We start from the raw sequence: 18,829 nt of genomic DNA on the forward strand, positions 1-18,829 counted from the left end.
AAAATGACCACAGAGCTGATTTCACACCTGAAAAAAACATTTTGAACTTCACAAATATAGGATTTATGGCAGGGCTGCTGCATTATTCTATCCACTCCCTGTACATCCCTGTAGAGTTTCCACCCCAGGTAACAATTACCTTCCACATTATAGGTCTGTAAATGAATTCTAAAAACTAATTAAATCTTCTATTTTAAATCATAGTGGAGCACAGCGTGCTTTTCACTGTTATTGGATGACCACACACTTTGGAAAGAAGAATGAACATCATCACAACTTTAAACACACACTGAGTCAAACGATGAAATGACCATCATGGAGCGCATTAATTATACATTCTGGAGAAAAGAACACAACCTCGGGCTGATAACAGAGGAGCATCCACGACGTGGTGACTCGTCCCCACTGAAAGTCACTGACACGTCTGAATGCACATTGTCCTTACCTGGAAATACCAGCAGAGAGCAGCAATAGCATGCTCTGCTGCACAATAATGGCGACGGGCCTTGGCAGTGGATCAGCCGCTGCTGCAGCCAAGTGGGTCCAACTCGGGGCCGCACACATTCAAGGCTGAACCAGCAGGTGGCAGTCTAATCCTACAGGAGAGGAGGGACAGAGCACGGATGGGGGATGAATGACAATGAGGTGTGTGCAGGGTCAACTAGGTAATTTGAGTTTTCAAGCTGCTAAATGAAAACAGTTTGAGGTCCATACCTTTGCTCATGCATATGCATTAACTGTGACTATAGGAGCTTATCTGGTGGTCAGCATTTTAGTGTCATGGGTGTGAGACAGCGTGAGAGGAAATTGGGGGATTTTTTTTTTTATTTAGCAAATTCGGATTCTCACTCTGATATCTCACTCTCATTGTTTTTTTCCCTGTCATGTCATGCATACTGATGCTTCTCCCCTCACCATCATTATTTCAGCCTGTTTCATGCAATAATTGGTCCTCTGTTGACAGAATAAACATCCATACGGACTAAATTATGCTGAATTCTAATGATTTGCGATATCTGAGCCGCACTCGATTTAATGACTGTCTGTCTGTGTGTAACTGTGATGAGTGTTCATGACTCTATAGGGGTCCTGTTATGAAGACATGATTAAGTGTGATTAGAATTTTGTCATTAATTATTCATACACAAGGACAGTAAGATATCAACACACAAACACACACACACACACACACAGACACACACATGTCCCATCCCTGCACATCTTTGCATCACTCTGGAGCAAAGAAACCTGCACAGCGCTCACACACACACACACATTTTCCATCACTTCTAAGATCATTACACAGACTTACATTAATTTCCTGAAGACTTAGAATAACCATAACCACTACCTGTTTACCCCTTAACCTTAAACCTGAAAAGTCATGATTTATGTTATAGGGACGATTTGTTTGGTCGGCATTAAGTAGACAAGTCCCCACAACATACTGTGCAGACAGACTTATGTCCCCACGACATGAGTAATACACAGCCACAAAAACACACACACACACACACTTGAAATGCTTTATTTTGAAGCCACTACATTAAATTATAGATTGCATAAAATTCAACTGCTTCAAAAATCCCACACATTTTTGAGCATGCAGTGTCCAAAACATAGATTAACATTTGATCCCTTAGTTAACACACACACACACACACACAAACACACACACACACACACACACACACACACACACACACACACACACACACACACACACACACGAACACACATGAACACACACAGACTGGCCGTGACTCAGTCTGGGCTGATGTGGGTTATGCAACCCCTCCAGCAGTGCAGATGGGGCTGCAGATTACTGGCCCCTTGTATGTTTATTAGTAATCTCTCTGTAATATTTGTCCTGGTCATTATATAACACTGTCCTGAGTTCAGTTACCCGCTTCCATTTCAACCATCATTGGGAAACCCGGGAAATTGCTTTGCTGCCGTGTACTTCATTTTCTGAGATGGAGGGATGGAGCGATGGATGCAGGGCTGAGTAACCGTGTCTAATCTCAACTGGATGGACTCACAGCAAACATCAAATCTGAGACGGAGGGATCAATGGAAGCGTGATGGGCAGGAGAGCAGATGAATGATTCTTATTCAGTATTTTCCTTCGCTGGTATCACAGGGGATCCATTGATAAACTCCATCAGCTTTCTCCAAAGGAAGAGCTGAGTTGAAAAACCAGGGAGGTTGAAAAGCTGTGTGATTCATACCTTACTGACCTCCACATCCACACAGCTTACCGTGGAGTGGATCACTGGATGTGTGCTGGCCAGTTTGCATGTGTCTGGCACTGGTCTGGTTATCTGGAATTAAAGAAACAAACAAGAGGAAGAGGGAGGCAGAGAGAAGGCGGCAGGCGGATAAATAGAAGGGAAACAGATAAACAGTAGACAGCTGTAGAGATCAGTTTCAAATCAACAGCCCACCAAAGACCCTAACCATCTGTCTCATACGTGCCACCGTTCGACGCTTGAGCATACATGTATTCATACACTCGGTTTCTGTCACACACACTCATTGCACATGCAGCTGATACATCTCCACTGTACACAAATAACAAGACACAGTTCTCATATCACAAGATCTCTGATAAATCTGTAACTCTTACAATCTCATTAGCAGTTCCCCAAAAGGAACGATATCGGTGAAGTGGTGAAAGAAGTATTCAGATATTTTATGTTTAAGTAAAAAAAACACTTGCACTTGAGCAAAATGTACTTAAAGTACCAAAAGTACTCAGTATGCAGAAAGAATGGCCCCTTGATCTTCTTTTCCTTTTATTATTAGCAGTATTATTATTATTAGCAGTAGTAGTTGAAGTAGTTGCAGTAGTAGTAGTCTGAAGTTTTCCTGATATTTTCATGTCTAAGCTTTTACGATGCAGCTGGTCATGGTTGACCTGCTCTTATTTATTTCATGCTCGGTTGGGTAGTTTAATCCACCACACTGTGTCCAGTGATCTCATGTCAAAATCTGCAAAGTAACTTATTAATCATAGTTGTAAAAAACTAATTCCTCTGAAATGTAGTCGAGTAGAAGCGCAAATTATCGCATGAAATAAAAACACTGTAGTAAAAGTATCTAAAAATAGTACTCTCTGGAAGAAGACTTGTGTAAAGTTACTGTCTTTGTGTGTGCTCTAGACAGAGAGAAATAATAAGGAAAGAACAGCAGTTAACACATTCAGAAGTTCCCCTGTAATGATGCTGGATGGACCAGATAAAGTTGACTCTTGGCGACAGGATGTGTGTCACTAATCAATATGTTCCACGCTGATAACTGCAGGAAGCTGAAGTCAACATTTAATGTAACTCAAACTCTTCTATTTAAAGAATTAGAACGGCCATTAACACCAATTCACACCAAACTGGAATGGCAATATTGACTGTGGACCACAGCAGTTATACACAAGAGTAGATCAGTTTATTGTGTCCTGTCATCATTAACACGAGATGTAGAGCACTGTTAAATGTAGAGCTGCAACAAACTACTGTCAACATCAGTTATTCTGTTGGTTATTCTATGATTGATCATTTAATGCATAAAAATAAAAAACATTGAGCACTACAAGTTCTAGTCCCACACTATTCAGTTATATCGATATGAACGCTGCAGCCTAACTGTGATTTTAATGATTTATCAAACACAAACATGTCTTAAAAGCGCTTTATTTCATTTAAACTACTCATTTTAGCACATATTACTGTTCATCATTACATGTAAGTTGCACAGAAATATCCCACAAATCAAGCAGAGCAGAAAGTGCCGCACAGAAAATCAAACACATTTATCTTTTGTACCTGAGATTTGATTTCAACACAAAAATAAAGCGCATTTCTGTGAAGAGCCCTTGTCGTTAATTATAAAACATACGTGAGACAAAACTGTGAACTGGAATGCAGCACTTTTTATTCTGATGATGTGGAGATAATTACGACATGTCTTGACACACCGGTTCCTCTTCCATCCTCCAGTTAATATCGATATCACACAGTCAGTGCGTTAGCTGCAGTACATTCACCACAACAAATACCATTCTGACTCGTTGCTGTGAGACTGTGAGGGTTCAGCCTGTCATTTCTGGTGAAGGCTGTCTATAAATATCTTATTCAGTCTTTACAGGAGCTCACAAAATGAAAGAGAGGCACACCGGGACACGAGAAACATTTTTGCTTTTGCTTTTAATCCCATGGGAGTCGGATCGGTGGAAGCTCGTGTGTCAAACGGGGAGACTGTCAAACAGGAGCCTCGAGCTCCCTCCCTGTAAACAACACATCAAAGCGCGATTCTTCCCCTGCACTTTATCATCCCCGCCAAATATCTGCCCTTTATCTCCGTCTGTCTCCCCCTCCGCCCTGTCTTGACTCTCACACACTTCCTTCTCCAGCAGCATCTCTCTCTTTCAGGCTTCTGGTTTCTGCAGCTCTGTCGCCGCCATCGTTAGGCCTGCAGCTGGCTCTTTCTCTTTACCTCTAAAACGTAACTCTCAGCTAAACCCATCGCCCCAAACTTTCTCGTTACAGTCCGTTGCGTTTCTGCTGCTTCTCCTCCACAGCCTCTCAGCTGCCTCGCATAGAGGGATGAAAGAGAAGGGAGGAGAGGAGGAGATCATGGTTTGCCTGTGTGGAGCAAAGCAAACAGACTGACAGATGGACAGTCCCAGCGACGCACAGCAGAGATAAGAGGATTGAGCCCGCTTGTTGTTGTTGGTCTTGCCACAACTCTTATCGCAGTTAGCTCACTCTGAGCTCCGTTGAGTGGTGTAGATGAGAGGCTGATGGTGGAGAAATGTGAACAGTATGCAAGACAAAAGGAGTTACTGAGCGGCAGTAATAAGCTGAAGAGGAAGATAAACACAGACGATCGCTCAGAGTTTTATAACACTACAAAACTCAACTTTTGCCAGATCTCCTCTTGATTGACAAAGTTGAATTTTGGCAAAATCTCGAGTCCGCGTCTTCATCATCAGGCTGCAGTCAGCAGGTACTTCTGTTCAGCCTTCTTCTGCTCCGGCTCGGCTGTGAAAACTGGCACTTTCTCTTGGTGTGAAGGCACCTTGCAGGCCTTGTAGAGGATGACGAAGAGGATGAGGATGAGGACGCCCACCACGGAGTTACAAACGATGGCCACAATGGCCCACACGGACAGGCCCGTCCTCAGATCACGCTCCATGGTCGACTGGGTGACCGCCTCCGGGCTCACTGGGGTCACATCACACTTCAGAGGTGGGTCTGAGGTCTGCAACAGGTGCCGCGTCGCGTCACGTCAACATCACAGATTCCCCCTGAAAATAAAGAAATGCATCACATGAACATGCTGAATTAATCTGCCCAGAACACACACACACACACACATTGACATACTTGGCCACAGTTAACCTGCCTGTCACGTGGGCCTCCTGAGTCCACAAGTGAGGTCAGCTCAGTAAAGATTACTTTCTCTCTGACAAGTTAGTCACTGGGTCAAGGTGGCTTTATCCCTGTAAACACTGTGTACAGAACAACCTATGTATATCCAGGATCTGCATAAGGGTTTATATTCTTTTTTTTAAGTGCAGCACTCTCTAATGAAGCTACACAATGAAGTGACGTTATCATATCCCAGTGGCTATAATGTACAAGAAAAGTGCCAGACAGGTGAAGAGAGAAATAACTTTTGTGTATTTTGTTCTGTGGAATAATCTGTGGATGACAGCAGAGCGTCACAGGACAGGAAAGTGCCTTTCAGCTCCAGTTCTGTGTTGAAACATCCCTTTTCAGGGAGCAATGAAGTTATTAAACTGATAAAGAAGGTGCCAGTAAGCACTTTTCCTGGCTGAATTATTTTGAATGAGTTTCAGCAGCGATGTGTTTTCAGGAGGATCACGTGGGGATATGTAGTTGCCAGTTTTGTGGCTGATATTAAATGGGTCACTGAGGTGTGCTGGTGAGTGTGTGTGTGTGTGTGTGTGGGAGAGAGAGAGAGAGAGAGAGAGGGAAGCATGAGTTTGAGCGTATGAATATTTTCCCTCTTAGAGTTTACCAGATAAAAACTCGAGCTCATCTCCTTGCTTCTCTACCCCTCTCCCTTCCCTCTAATGCATTTCTAATGAGACCACATATTTCCCCCTCTCTCCAACTGAGGGCTGCAACGGTCCAAGCTCGCCGTTGAGAACTCATTTCAAAGTTATCCTTCCCTTTATAGGCATTTTATGACCAAGCCAAATAAAGATGGATGGCTCCTAGTCAGAGTAGGTGGCAGTGATGCATTTGATCTGCTCTCCAACGCATGAAGTCGGTCTCTGTTTGCACCAGATGGGTCCCTCTCAGGATGCTGGTGGCATCGCTGTGGGGAGAATTACCCTCATAATCACTAACTGGGATTACTGTCAGTAAAACTGCCCTCGCTGCCTTGCAGAACATTTCCAAAACATCCCAAGGAACTTTTTCGGAGAAGTCAGGTGATGCTAAATGTAGCGTATCCAGTTTACAATTTCAATTAGAGCAAAAGCGAGGAATGTGTAGGCTATTAGAGGACAGAGAGCGATGTGACAGGGAAGAGTGTGAATGTGTGCGTGTGTGTGCTGCAGAGAGTAATCAAATGAGTGTGAGCAATGTATTGGAACAGAGGACTGCGTGCTAATATTGATGTCAGACAATCAGCGGTGCATATAACAAGAAAACACACAGCGGTCACACTATTTATTCATTATCACAAATTATAAGACATTTTCATAACTCATACTTCCCGAGGTAGACGATCGTGGTGCACGTTTTAATAACTACAAGGATAATTTGTTCTCATTTGCGAGATTAATACATTTCCTCTGAACGCAAGATTGCTGTATTAGTGACCACACTTGAAGCAAGGAAGCAAATGTATTCAAACAGAACATAAACAACTCAAATTAGAATAGAAATTAACTGGGTTTATGTTACATTTTCACACACAGGGTAGCAAAATATTCGTGGGTCCTGTTATTACTCAAAAAGAGACTTGTGCACTTGGATTCTGACAGATTTGATGCATCGCTGCTCATGACAGGTGAGCCCTGTGACTGCTTTGAAGGGTCCAAACATCATTCGTAAAACAATGTGTCAGTAAATCACCTCACTGTTTAAGAAGTTTGAATGATTGGATGTTTGTTCTGGTAGATTGAAAGGCTCAAAGATCAGAACAGCACATGACATGACACCACACACAAACATGCATAAACACACATGCACACACCACCTGAGGCCACAATCAATACACAGATTACTACAGCCTGCCTGTTATGTCATGGCTATGTGGCTGTAGGCAAGAGTTGAGCATTGGGCTGGAGTCATGCAACAGCAAAAAACAGCATGAGCGTGTGCTTGTGAATGGTGCCATTGACAGTATAAAGGCCTTTTGTGTACGCATGCAACCAATCTAATGTAAATTGATGCAAATGCCAGCCCACATGCACAGATGAATGCTCGTCTACAAGAGCAGCCAAATGGGCAGCGCATGCAGGCGTACAACCGCACTGGGCTCACACCTGTAGTGACAACATGGAAAACAGTCCTTGTGCATAATGCATCACTTTGCAGCAGACTAGCATCTCATGTGACTGAACTTCCTCCCCAGCTCATTTGACAACACCAGCTGTATGGCCACAACTTCACTGGGAAGTGGACTTCTGACACTTTTAACTATTTGGTGTTTTGTCTAGCTGAGCTTAATCAGGCATTTAGTTATTATAGATTTATGAAATCATTATATACAGCATGCAAATTTAAATTAGGCATTTTAAAATTGTCTTAATAAGAGCAAGTGATGCCATGTTATGAGATTAATATCCTTTGGTGCAGATTTTAGATGAGGTTAGAAAAAACTCCAGAAATGACTGAATGTTACTTGTTCACATTTGCAGTGTCACTTGAAGCACATGCATGTTCAAGACAACAGCCTACCTTAATTCATCCCTCTGCTGTCCTCCGCGCGCGCCTCAGCTGCACAATTTCCAAAACGAACACCGATCTCCTGTAACTTCACCAAATTGCTCGTGAGGCGGGAACTTTTGTGTCGAAGTAGGTCAGCAAAGTCCGCTCGACCGTTCGTCAATGCGGCTGAGCAGCGCGCTCGGCCGGCCAGCACCGGACTGTTAATGAAGTGGAGCTGGAGTCCCGGCCGGTTCCCAGTGACTGCTGACAGGCGCAGGGCGACAGGGCGGAGATGCTGCTGTCAGTATGGCTGCTCCTCATCCCCTGGTCCCTCCCCGCTCCGCCGCCCGTCCCTCCCTCTCCCTCTCCCCCTCTCTCCGTCTGTTACTACTCTGCTATTTATACAAAGACGCTCTTGGAACATCCCATCAAGGGCTTTTCCTCTCACACCTCCGTCAAGATCCTGTGCTCAACACTTTTGCACAGTGAGAAAGGTCATGGCAACAAGCAGTTAAGGTAAAAAGAAATGGTGCAAAAACAAAGCATCATTGAGCTGGGGAAAGAAAGGAAAACAGATAAGAGTGAAAGGAAAGAGCAGTGTGCACTCATAAACGCGAAAATATTCTATCCTTCACATGAATTATTGTCTAATCAAATGCTCAGGGGCCCATTTTGAAAACTGGCCTTATAAAAGGCAGAGCTGCAGTGAATCACAAGCACCTTCCTCCCTGCTTAAAACAGGTCACATGAAGCCGAAAAGCAGCTGCACAAACTTAAAACTTGTTGCCCCCTCTTCTCCTCATTTGTATTCAGCACAACAGCAGGACGTCCCAGGGGGATTCTGCTCTCTGCCTGCCTCTCTTTGTGTGCGTGTGTGTGTGTGTGTGTGTGTGAGAGAGAGAGAGAGAGAGAGAGAGTGGGGTACCCTGACCCACAGAGTTCAGCCACAGACAAAGCATTCTTCTGAGGCCTCATTCTCACCCTCACCACCACCGCCAGAAAGAAAGAGGGGTTTTTTTTTCAGATCCAGAGAGCAACAGTTTGATCAAAGTGCTGCACTGGTGCACACACTGTACTGGCAGTGCTCCGAGAAGTACAGTGTTTAAATTAGATATATATGCAGCGACTGACAATTTAATCACTGCAAACTGATGTAGCTTGATAAACGTAATTAAATGCAGCACTTAATGAGCCAAAAGTGTAATTAATCCTGAAACATTGGATCCTAACAGGTTCTGTCTGTGAAATTGTTATGAACAACCGTTATTATAATGACTTTACTTATTACATCTATCTTATAATTACGTTATTAGTCAATCTAATGATTTCAGCACCAGGTAGAATATGTCATATTTTACTCCTCTCTAATAGCTGGGACGTCATGATATAGTCAGGCGCATTAAAATGTTTAATGACATTTTTAGCATAGTTATTTTATCAAATTTTGATGAATAGCCCTCAGTATTACATGAGTCCATATTCATTCTGTGTTACATTATCAGTGCTGTAACAAAGCAAAGTGCTTGTGAGACCTTTCTGTTTATTTTTATGGATGCACTTGAAATGTAGACAGGCAATATTCGCGCATACCTTCATTTTTCATCCAAATCAGACTGAATTAGTCAGGGAGCAGCTCTTGTGCTGTAGCCTACATGAAAGCTTAGATGGGATAGTTATCAGTGATCACAGGCTGATACTCTGGAGAGAGCTGCTTCAGAAGAGTGATTCATCATATCAGAGAAATGCAGTCAAATATAGCCTGAGATAATCACGGACACACACTGAAACTCCCTGTGTCTCCCTCTGTCTGCACTTAATGCACACACACACACATGCACACGCACGCACGCACACACAGTGATTATTACTCTCTCCTGCAGGACGTGTCATGTCTGATCAATGCCTCTCGTGTCAAAGAAAACGCTCGCACACCTTCATTACACTGTCAAAACTTATCAATGTGTCCCTGAGTCTCGAGAATGTGACAGAGAGAAAGGAGAAAGGGTGAGATAAAAAAAAGAAAGAAGAAGCAATTTAATTTCTTTCTTAATTCTGCACCCCCACCACCCAACTCTCTCATCTCATCACAGCTAGAGAGAAGAAATGACAGAAGTGTTAATCTCCATGTTGCCATTCTCTCCTTCTTCATTTTCCGAGCGCTGTTATCACGAGGAACGATAGACTCCTCAGATGAATGTGATGGTTTTCATAAAGCCCTCCTGCAGCGAGGGCACGGGGACAAACCAGGTCACTTTCAAGCAGGGATATTAGATTCATATTTCACATGAAGGGTCTATTCCTATCGGCACACACCGTTCACTCTAATCATTCAATATGCAACTTGGTGCTATTTGACATATTGTAGATGGACAATTTTGTGTGAATCACTTGCTTGTTTTATGTGAGCTATTTGCGGTGTATCGCATCTGTTGGTGCTGCTTCCCAGGCAGAAACATCGGTGATTCAGCACAGTGTCCTGCTTTAAAAAGCTGTCAGAACCAATTTCCTATCATGAGTGTATGAGGACACCTGCTGGACATTTGTTGACATTGTTTCCATTTCCAGACAGGCTCAGAGGAGAGCACAGAATCACTTAATGCAGCTTAATACGGTTTAGGATTCATTCACTATTCATCTGGGTGTGTGTTTATCAGATGTGAGAGTCTGCTAAATCTGGTGGGTTTCCAAACACACACACACAGACTGCACACAAGACAAATGCAGTTTGTTGATTCTTTTTTATTGATGCTCCATCTTCTTTAGTTGTTCATCATAACCTGAAAAGACAAATAATTCAGTCAGAAGCTGAAAGATGAAACAAGGAAACAGCATTTACTGCAAGCCGACTGGAGGAGCTCCTGCTCCGTGCTTCTACCTGGTCGATCCAGTCGTTGAAAGCGGAGACTCTGGTGAAGACGGTGGGTTTGTTCTTATAGTTGCAGCCGAGGCCAGAAACGAAGCTGGCGATGCCGTGAACCTCCCAGGCACCTGCGGCGTTCTTACAGTTCAGAGGGCCGCCAGAGTCGCCCTGGACACAGAAAGTGAGGCGGAAAGCTTATGTTTTATTCATTTGGTGGAGTTACTGGTAGACTGACAAGACACAGATACGAGAATCACAATCAGAATTGTTGTTTCACCAACTTTAATGGGGACACAAGAAACTTTTGTCATGTTGCTGGGCAGCTGGACAACACATGAGTGCGATGATGAAATCTTATCCCCCGAATCCTCTATTTGAACACACTCGTAGCATTCAAATTACTACCATTATTAAGTAGAGTATTCCAGTAAGGAGGGTGTTCAAGCTTTCCAATATAAGTATAATAATTCTGAATTTTTTAGAAGGAAAAAAAAGAAATAGCTGCAAACACACACAAACAAACACTCACAATGACAGGAGGTCCCCAAGGGTTGGTGTGCAGTTAGTTTAAAGTCCCCACCGGGGGGTTTGAAAACAAAAACACACACATAAAGTTGAAACTTACGTTGCATCCAGCCACGATTCCATCCCCACCTGCACACACCATGGAGGTCCTGACACTGATACCCCACCAGTCAGGCTGGGAGCAGGTGGCATAGTCAGCCACAGGCATCAAAGCCTGCTGCAGCTTATCAGCTATGGGGCCTCCGGCTACAAACACACAGGCAGAGTCTATTACCATCATGCACATACACTAGCCGTCTGTCAAATCTGCTTTACAGCATTTCCCCAAGCGCTGAATTCACAGTCAGACCCAAATTTTCAATTTAGCAGTAATCCTCCCCCCAAAAAAGTTTCAGCTAAAATCTCATGCATGTGATTTTCATCCCAACTTTGGAGGTTTCCCCGGGTAACCCCGATCACACACAGCTGGTTATAAATCCAAACATCACACCGGTTCAGCACCCGAATGCACAGTGACGTGAAGACGTCTCACAGATGCTCAGCTGACATTAGACGCAGTGGCGGAGTCACAAACACAGCCCAGCCTTCCACAGACAGCGACTTACTGTACAGCCTGCCCCATCCGGTGATGTAGCAGGGGTAGAGGTTGGACAGCAGAGTGCCAGCAGGAGGGATACATCCAAACTGCACCTGGTTACTCAAAGTCACAGGCTCTGACAGCTTGATCAGGGCAATGTCGTTACTGCAAGACAGACAGAAAGAGAGAGAGAAAGATTTAGGGATGAGGTTGTACTGACAAGCAATTTAAAATCTTCCTCCAGAGCCAGAGAGAGAAGGAGAGATTAACAAAGCTCGATAAGATAATGAGATTGAGTGCAGTCGGTATTTTTGCATTCTTCCTCGCCGATACACACCAATAAATCCACTCGATGGGGAATCTTATCTCTCTACTTTTCTCTCTTCATTGAAGAGAGAAGGAAGCAGGTGAACTCTGGAAGTTCTAGAAAGGAGCGGTTAGTTGTGCAGTTTGTTCGAGAGGGGGGGGGGAATAGAGCTGCTAAGTCAGGGAGAAGGCAGGTAGGTGGCTGCCTGGTAGGGGCTGATGATTGGCAAATGCAGGTCGACTTGGGAGGAAAGCTAGTTGTGCCCCAGGAAATAGTTTGTAGTAATCTGAGGCCGGATATTGTTTTATGGTCCATGAGTAAAAAGACTGTGTATTTTATTGAGTTAACAGTCCCTTGGGAAAATTCAAATTCATTCATAATGGTAGTTGGGGGGTGAAATGAAGGCAGTGAGGGAGTAGGGGGAGGCAGAGGACATGCATGCCTAATCCGGCAGGAGTACAGTCTGAAGTCACCTCTCCTCTGCTCTGCTTTCCCCGCCCCATCTTCTCTCTCCCAATAGGAAGAGATCCAGGAAGAGGAAGTTTAGATAAGGTGGGGGTGTGTTCAGGTGAGTTTGTGTTGTAAGATACAGAGTTGGAAAAGAGGCTGTTAAATCTAGTCTGTGGCTTAGGCCTCCACCTTCACCACCCTCTAAACATTCTACCTCCTACCCGAACAAGGGTCTGTATCCAATCCCTACTTTTATTTTTAACTCTACCTCTTTACTCTCTGCCCCCTACCCAAACCAGGGTTTGCATCTCCACACCCGGCTTTTATTGGTGCAGTTGGTGAGAGGCAGGGGTAGATGGTGGGAGTGCGGCACTTGGCAGTTACATGTGGCATCTAGGCCGGTGGTAGCATTGTAGCAGCTAACAATAGCTAAAGCGGTGGTAGTATGATAGTATCTCAGCAGTTAGCATTGGCATTTAGCAGTTAACATTAACAGTATAGGTGAATCTAGCTGTATTGTCTTCTGTTCTTCTTAGCTTTTAGCATTTAGCATTAGCATTAGCTAAATGGTAGCATCGGTATTGGCCACTACCTGGAGCATCTCCTAAACAGGCCTGGGTCAGATGAACGTGGCAGTGCTGTTTGGATTGTGTAGGAGCAGTGTGAACTGGCACTAGGGGGGGTGACTCTGGGACGCCGGAGTTCACCGCCTAGCCTCCTGGAGGTGTCGTGGGACTAAGTAGGCTAAACACAGTTGAAGGGAGGTATCCACCTGATGACCCCCAGAGACGTGTTAGGAATCACTGCTCTTTGGCATGTATAGAGGCAGATTAGGGCTCCAAGGTTCTTCACTGAGAATGAATCCTCTTTTTGAGCACAAGTATCTTGTGTTTAAATTAACTACCGTGGAAAAAGTCCACCTCCACTTTTGAGGGTGAACAACAGGGTAATATGAAGAAGTTGTAAGTTGTGTTGCAGGCATGTGCCAGACTGAAGTGAACAAAAGGAATTTAAAAATCAGCTCACTTTTTCACCTCGACACAGAGCGGATTATGATGCGCTGTATGTTGCAGACTTCCAGCAGACAGACTGCTCTTTGTGCTGTACAGTGGTGCTCGCCTTACCCGAAGGCCACAAAGATGGGATTCCATTTCTCATGGACGATGATCTTCTCAGGCAGGATGGCCTTGGAGCCAGCCTCTTCCTCCACCAGGTTGTATTTGCCCAGAAACACCCTGTAGGAAAACTCAGAGCTGGGAGAGAGAAGAGACTGTTGAGATGCTAGACCAGACAGAAGATTTAGTGCACAGTTGAGTGATTTGATGAGCTTGAACTGATGATTAAATGTGGTGGCAAGTAGATGATTTGAACTGATCAGCGGTCCAGCTGACCTTGAGCGTGCTGTCTTATCAGTGTGACATTTTGGTTGGAAACCTTTGGACTTCATGACTTGCCCAGTGCTCATTTCTATCAAGGTTAAATAAGGTTTAGGGTCGAGGATTAGACAGGATTAGGTGCAGAATAAGTACAGAACATTTAGCAGAAGGTGTGTGTGTGACTTGGTGGTTGTGTTTATGTGTTTATGTTCCTCTGCTGCTCGTACTTGATGCAGTGAGCAGCAGTCATGACCCAGTTGGCAGCAATCAGAGATCCCCCACAAGTGTGTCTCCATTCACCGTTCTTCTCATACTGCAGAGAGATCTGGAAACCAAAAAGAACAACATAAAGGATGCAGTGAGAAGCAGGTTGTGGATGTATAGATGGGAGGCATAGTTTGCTGATTTAATTCGGAATTAACCATTTAACTACAGAATGTTCAACAGCCTCTGCATCTGGAATCTAATAAGCAGATGCTGGACCCATAAGGTTTGCCAGTAAATATAAAAACATTGACAGATGTGTACATATTAGCATACCTGCCAGGGCCAGCTGTAGGGCTTGGCATCTTGTCCGTTGACCACACGGGCAGTCAGGGGCTCAATGGGTGGGACTCCGCACCCGAGGGCTGGTAACAAACATGAGTGTGATGGACACGAGATGGGGGTTCATGAGGCAGGAGAGCGATGGAATAACTTTTGAACTGCATCATTTTTCTTTTCGATAAAGAAGGGCACAGTGTTTGCTCCGGTGTGGCAATATGCAGGCGCACACTCCCTCACACAAACACACAGAGACAATTACAGGCAGAATTAGAGGATGCCAGATGTTCTTACCGCTAGCAACGAGCACTGAGGCCAGCACAATGGGGATCATGTTGATTGATGCTTCTGCTGAGGGATGGCAGGACACACACTCTCTTTTAAACTTTCCACCACAGGCAACACCCGCTCTGAATGCGGCAACACACATTCCTATTGGTTTGTCGGGGCCCCCAGGGATGGGGATGGACCAATGGCAGTGAGGGTCAGCGAAACTGTGTGATTGAGCAATTACACAGGTGCCATTTGTGGAACGTTTCCCGTGACCTTCATGTGGACCTACAATGCATGTTCTGCTAAAGTGCTTTCATGAGATATTGTGTTTTTTAACTCACTTTTCCCCCCCTGAAATCCAGAATTCAACACTTGCATAACAGCATGGGAAGCCAACATCTGGATTACCGACACTGGCCTGTTTTCTCTGAAATGTAAAACAGAAATCAAACTTAGAGCCATTGCTATGATGAATAACCGGGACAATGAGAAACAGATGGTATCGCTGGTGCAGAAAATATCGACAGCTACACCACAATCTTTCTGACATCTTGTAACGTGCACAGTCCTGCAGTGGCGGGAATGTGCGCCGTGTGATATGACCACATGTATGACCAAACACGTCACTCAACGTTTTTCACTTCCACGCAGTAAATGTGCTGCTAGTGTCATAATATGCGCTGGTTAAAACACTGACCCGGTGTATCATGAGGTCGTTATAACGACATGAATGAATGGAACTTGAACATATTATGAGGCTTGGAGGACACAGAAACAGCTCCTGAGGTATGAAAGCGTCAGAGTGTGCAGGCCTGAGGTGACTCAGCGTGCAGACGTTGTAAATCTATAAAAGGCTGCTTGGATAATATTACGTGGAACAATAAAGGTTAGGCGTTACAGTGCAGTTAACAGGTAGAATCAGCAGATGAGGTGGAAGGAGGGGTAGACAGCATTTGAACATAAAAAGCTTGCACTGTGTAATGAAGGTGTTTTTAATGAGAGAGTCTGGCACGAGCTTGGACAGAATCAGGTCGTTAAGGCCAAATGTTGTTGAGGCTGTTACAGCAGCTTTATCTCCGGTCTGTGGGCACTTTAAACAAACATTGTGCTGTAACACAAAGCATTTCAGGGCCGAAAAAGAGAACATTTTCATCAGACGGCAGACTGGCCTTTCTGATCATGAATCATTTAGTCTCCCAGTTCACCACTAGATGGGACAATTTATCTGTTTAGCAACCAAACTGAGTTAAATTCTTTTGCAAAAGAGAGAAAAAAAAAGTGCAATGCTATGTTTTGTGTCTGTTTGCCGCAACTACATCCAAGGTTTGTGAAGTGAGTCATTTGGAAAATCAATCCTCAATCTAACTGAGTTGCAGCACCTGAGAGGGAGGTCAAAGAAAACATTGACGTTGAAAACGATAGCAAGAGACCTTCATACACTGTGGAGAATGCTTTGCAACTTAAGGCAGCCAAATCAACAAAACGGCATTGTTTCTAACTTTTTGTTCCAAAGTTTGATTCGAGACACACATGTATAGTTTACAGAGTGAGGAAAATACTTGGATAGGATGAAAAAACACCTGAAAGCCAACTTCAGTTGCAAGCTCAGACACACTCAGCCTGTATGTGTGTGTGTGTGTGTGTGTGTGTCTAAAGGTGCGTGTGTGAGCCTCTCTACCGCTGCGACATGCAATTAATTGAAAGCTAATTAAAATTACTCTTCAAATCTGTAAAACATTGTTAAACTTATTACGGGCCAGTGTCCAGAATAGAAGCCCCCCTTTTCCCATTTTCTGATTAAACCTCTTGTATTCATTAATTTGATAGCGGCTAGATGACACAAGATAATGAAATGAGGTGCGGCCTGAATTGATATAACTACACTGAACAGAAGAAAGAAGATGAAAACAGATTCAGTGAATGGCCGCTTTTGCAGCAAAACATATCAACCTGACCGGAAATATCACCAACCCTTCATACTGAATTCAAAACCTCTGAGCTACAAAGCCTCCTCCTTACCACTCAAATATGTTTATATGCAGTCAGATGCAGTCTGTCATGTTGTGGGATGAGGTGTGCTAGTTTCACGGCTGAGCAAAGCAGAACACCTCATTAACTGAACGCCCCCCGAGGGTTTGCAACAGGTACACTTCAGCCTGTTTTCCCTATCAGAACAGCGGCTGAACCCTGAATGACACCCTGTGTGAGGTTTATGGTTGGTTTATATCACTTTGGGGCAGTAAACACTGTACTGGCCGCTGCCATTCCCAATATGGTGCAAAGGAGAAAGGTTTTGCAATAAAGTATAAATATCATTGTGGCAGGTTGGAGCTACAGCCTGCAGTCAGCTGTGTGGTTTTTAAGTAATATGCCTCTTTGTACCCAACAATACCAACACTGGTATGTTGTGTGCCTCTGCACAGCATGGTGGATCTTTTGGTTTGTAGCAGCAGTGTAATGTTTAGCCCATTCTGAGCCCACGTACGTCCACGTTGCCGAGCTTTCTGCCTTTAAAAAATCATACAGCTGTATTTTCCAGGGGCTGCCTTGTTTGCCACAGGCAGTGTGATTTGAGCTGGAGGGCTGAAGTAAATCCAAACATCAGCTGTCTGCTGCTGATTTGCTTTATCATTATCCTTCCTACTGATGTTAACAGAAGGCTCTCCCTGCCTTCGTGTTGCGATTGTTGCAGCATATGTTTATTTCATTTTGTTGTCTGTTTACTGAGGTTTTAATTCAGTGCTTCCCAACATTTCTGGCTTATCATCCCCCGAAACTCCCTGGATGGGAACTACTGATTTAATTAAATCTCATAAGCACATCATGACCGAACTGGTCTTCCTACAGATCTTGTACGTACTTGCCAGGTTTTGATTTCTTTCATGTTGAGTGGGAGAGAGTAGCAGGGGAGTAGCGGGACTGGGTGCAGCCCGCCTCACCACATAGAGTGCTGTAGTGTTTAGAACAGCTTACTGCTTCAATATTTCATCATTTGATTGGGTATTTGTGCCTCATATGCTCATGTGCCAATACTTTATAGTCACTCCATGCTGCTTTTATTTTACTGGATAAAATGCTTTCTGCCTTTTTCTGTGACAAATAAAGTAATTATCAATTACCTGTGCTTTGATGCATAGATTTAAGATAAAGGTTGTGTTGCTGGCTGCTGGCTGTATTGGAGGTTCTTTTTGGCTTTATTTTGTACCTTCATTGTAAATATAGGATGATTTGTGTTCAGTCTTTAAATGTGTGTAATTTGACTTTCCAGACTAGATGGCAACATGTGGCTCAGAGACAGAGCCAGTAGGAGGTTAATTGACTGGCAACTTGAAACATAACTTGTTTCACTAGTAATTTAGTCATTTACTACAAACAAAAAGAGCTCTCTGAGTTCATTGTTTGGCTTTATGCTCTTTTGAGACTAATTATATCTGTATACCTGATGTTGTATTGACCCTGTAGACACAATTTATAGGACTTAAATCCTAGCGAATAGAATTTTTTATAGTGTGTTTTATTATAGTAAATTATAGTTGTATTTCTGTTATTCTGTTTTTCTGGAAACCACATACACACCAAGTGTATGCCTGCAGCCTAGTGCAAGAACCCTGTGAAGCATCTTTTAGTGTATTCTAACTGAAACACCAGTGATTACAAACTCCACAACCAGAGATGTTCATTAAGAGAGCTCAAGCACTATTACATCCTGAATTTGGCATTCACACTCTTATGTTTTTACCCTTAATTGTATGTATTGCTGCAGCCTTACTCTGCTTAAATATTAATCCCTCTACTAAACTTCACATTTATTAAACAGATATTAGAGACCTACATCTTATTTTTGTCTACTTTATGTACTGTCTTGTCCACATTTGTCATTTTTAGTTTTTGTACACAAAGAAGTGCTGTTTGCTACTTGAGTGTTTGTTGTTCTTGGTCTACATTTGAGTTTTTTCCCTTTGAGTGTTCTTTTGCATCAACATGTCTGTACACACACACATCTGCAGAGCT

At 43.7% G+C, this 18,829-nt stretch overlaps 1 protein-coding gene across 2 annotated transcripts; it reads right to left on the reverse strand.

Annotated features, from left to right (window-relative positions):
• Positions 1–10,654: 10,654 nt before the first annotated feature.
• ela3l (elastase 3 like) lies at positions 10,655–15,244 on the reverse strand. 2 transcript variants are annotated; one of them, XM_041936612.1, is made up of 9 exons: positions 15,160–15,244; positions 14,840–15,039; positions 14,543–14,631; positions 14,230–14,327; positions 13,751–13,879; positions 11,898–12,034; positions 11,393–11,538; positions 10,783–10,935; positions 10,655–10,684 (listed from the first exon to the last, which is right to left on the reverse strand). In XM_041936612.1, exons 2-9 carry the CDS (start codon positions 14,973–14,975, stop codon positions 10,667–10,669), a joined length of 906 nt encoding a protein of 301 aa, XP_041792546.1. In that variant the 5' UTR covers positions 14,976–15,039; positions 15,160–15,244; the 3' UTR covers positions 10,655–10,666. The 2 variants fall into 2 exon arrangements, with proteins under 2 accessions (XP_041792546.1, XP_041792547.1); XM_041936613.1 differs by having other exon boundaries at positions 14,840–14,896; positions 15,160–15,222.
• Positions 15,245–18,829: the final 3,585 nt, after the last annotated feature.

The sequence above is a fragment of the Chelmon rostratus genome, chromosome 5, assembly GCF_017976325.1.
Source record: "Chelmon rostratus isolate fCheRos1 chromosome 5, fCheRos1.pri, whole genome shotgun sequence".
NCBI classification, from domain to species: Eukaryota; Metazoa; Chordata; class Actinopteri; order Chaetodontiformes; family Chaetodontidae; genus Chelmon; species Chelmon rostratus.

Coding starts and splice junctions, on each gene's coding strand:
- ela3l (XM_041936612.1), bottom strand. CDS start 14,975: ATGTGTGTTGCCGCATTCAGAGCGGGTGTTGCCTGTGGTGGAAAGTTT. Junction 11,539..11,897: donor CGGATGGGGCAGGCTGTACA/GTAAGTCGCTGT, acceptor GTGTGTTTGTAG/CCGGAGGCCCCATAGCTGAT. Junction 10,936..11,392: donor GAATCGTGGCTGGATGCAAC/GTAAGTTTCAAC, acceptor TTCTGTGTCCAG/GGCGACTCTGGCGGCCCTCT.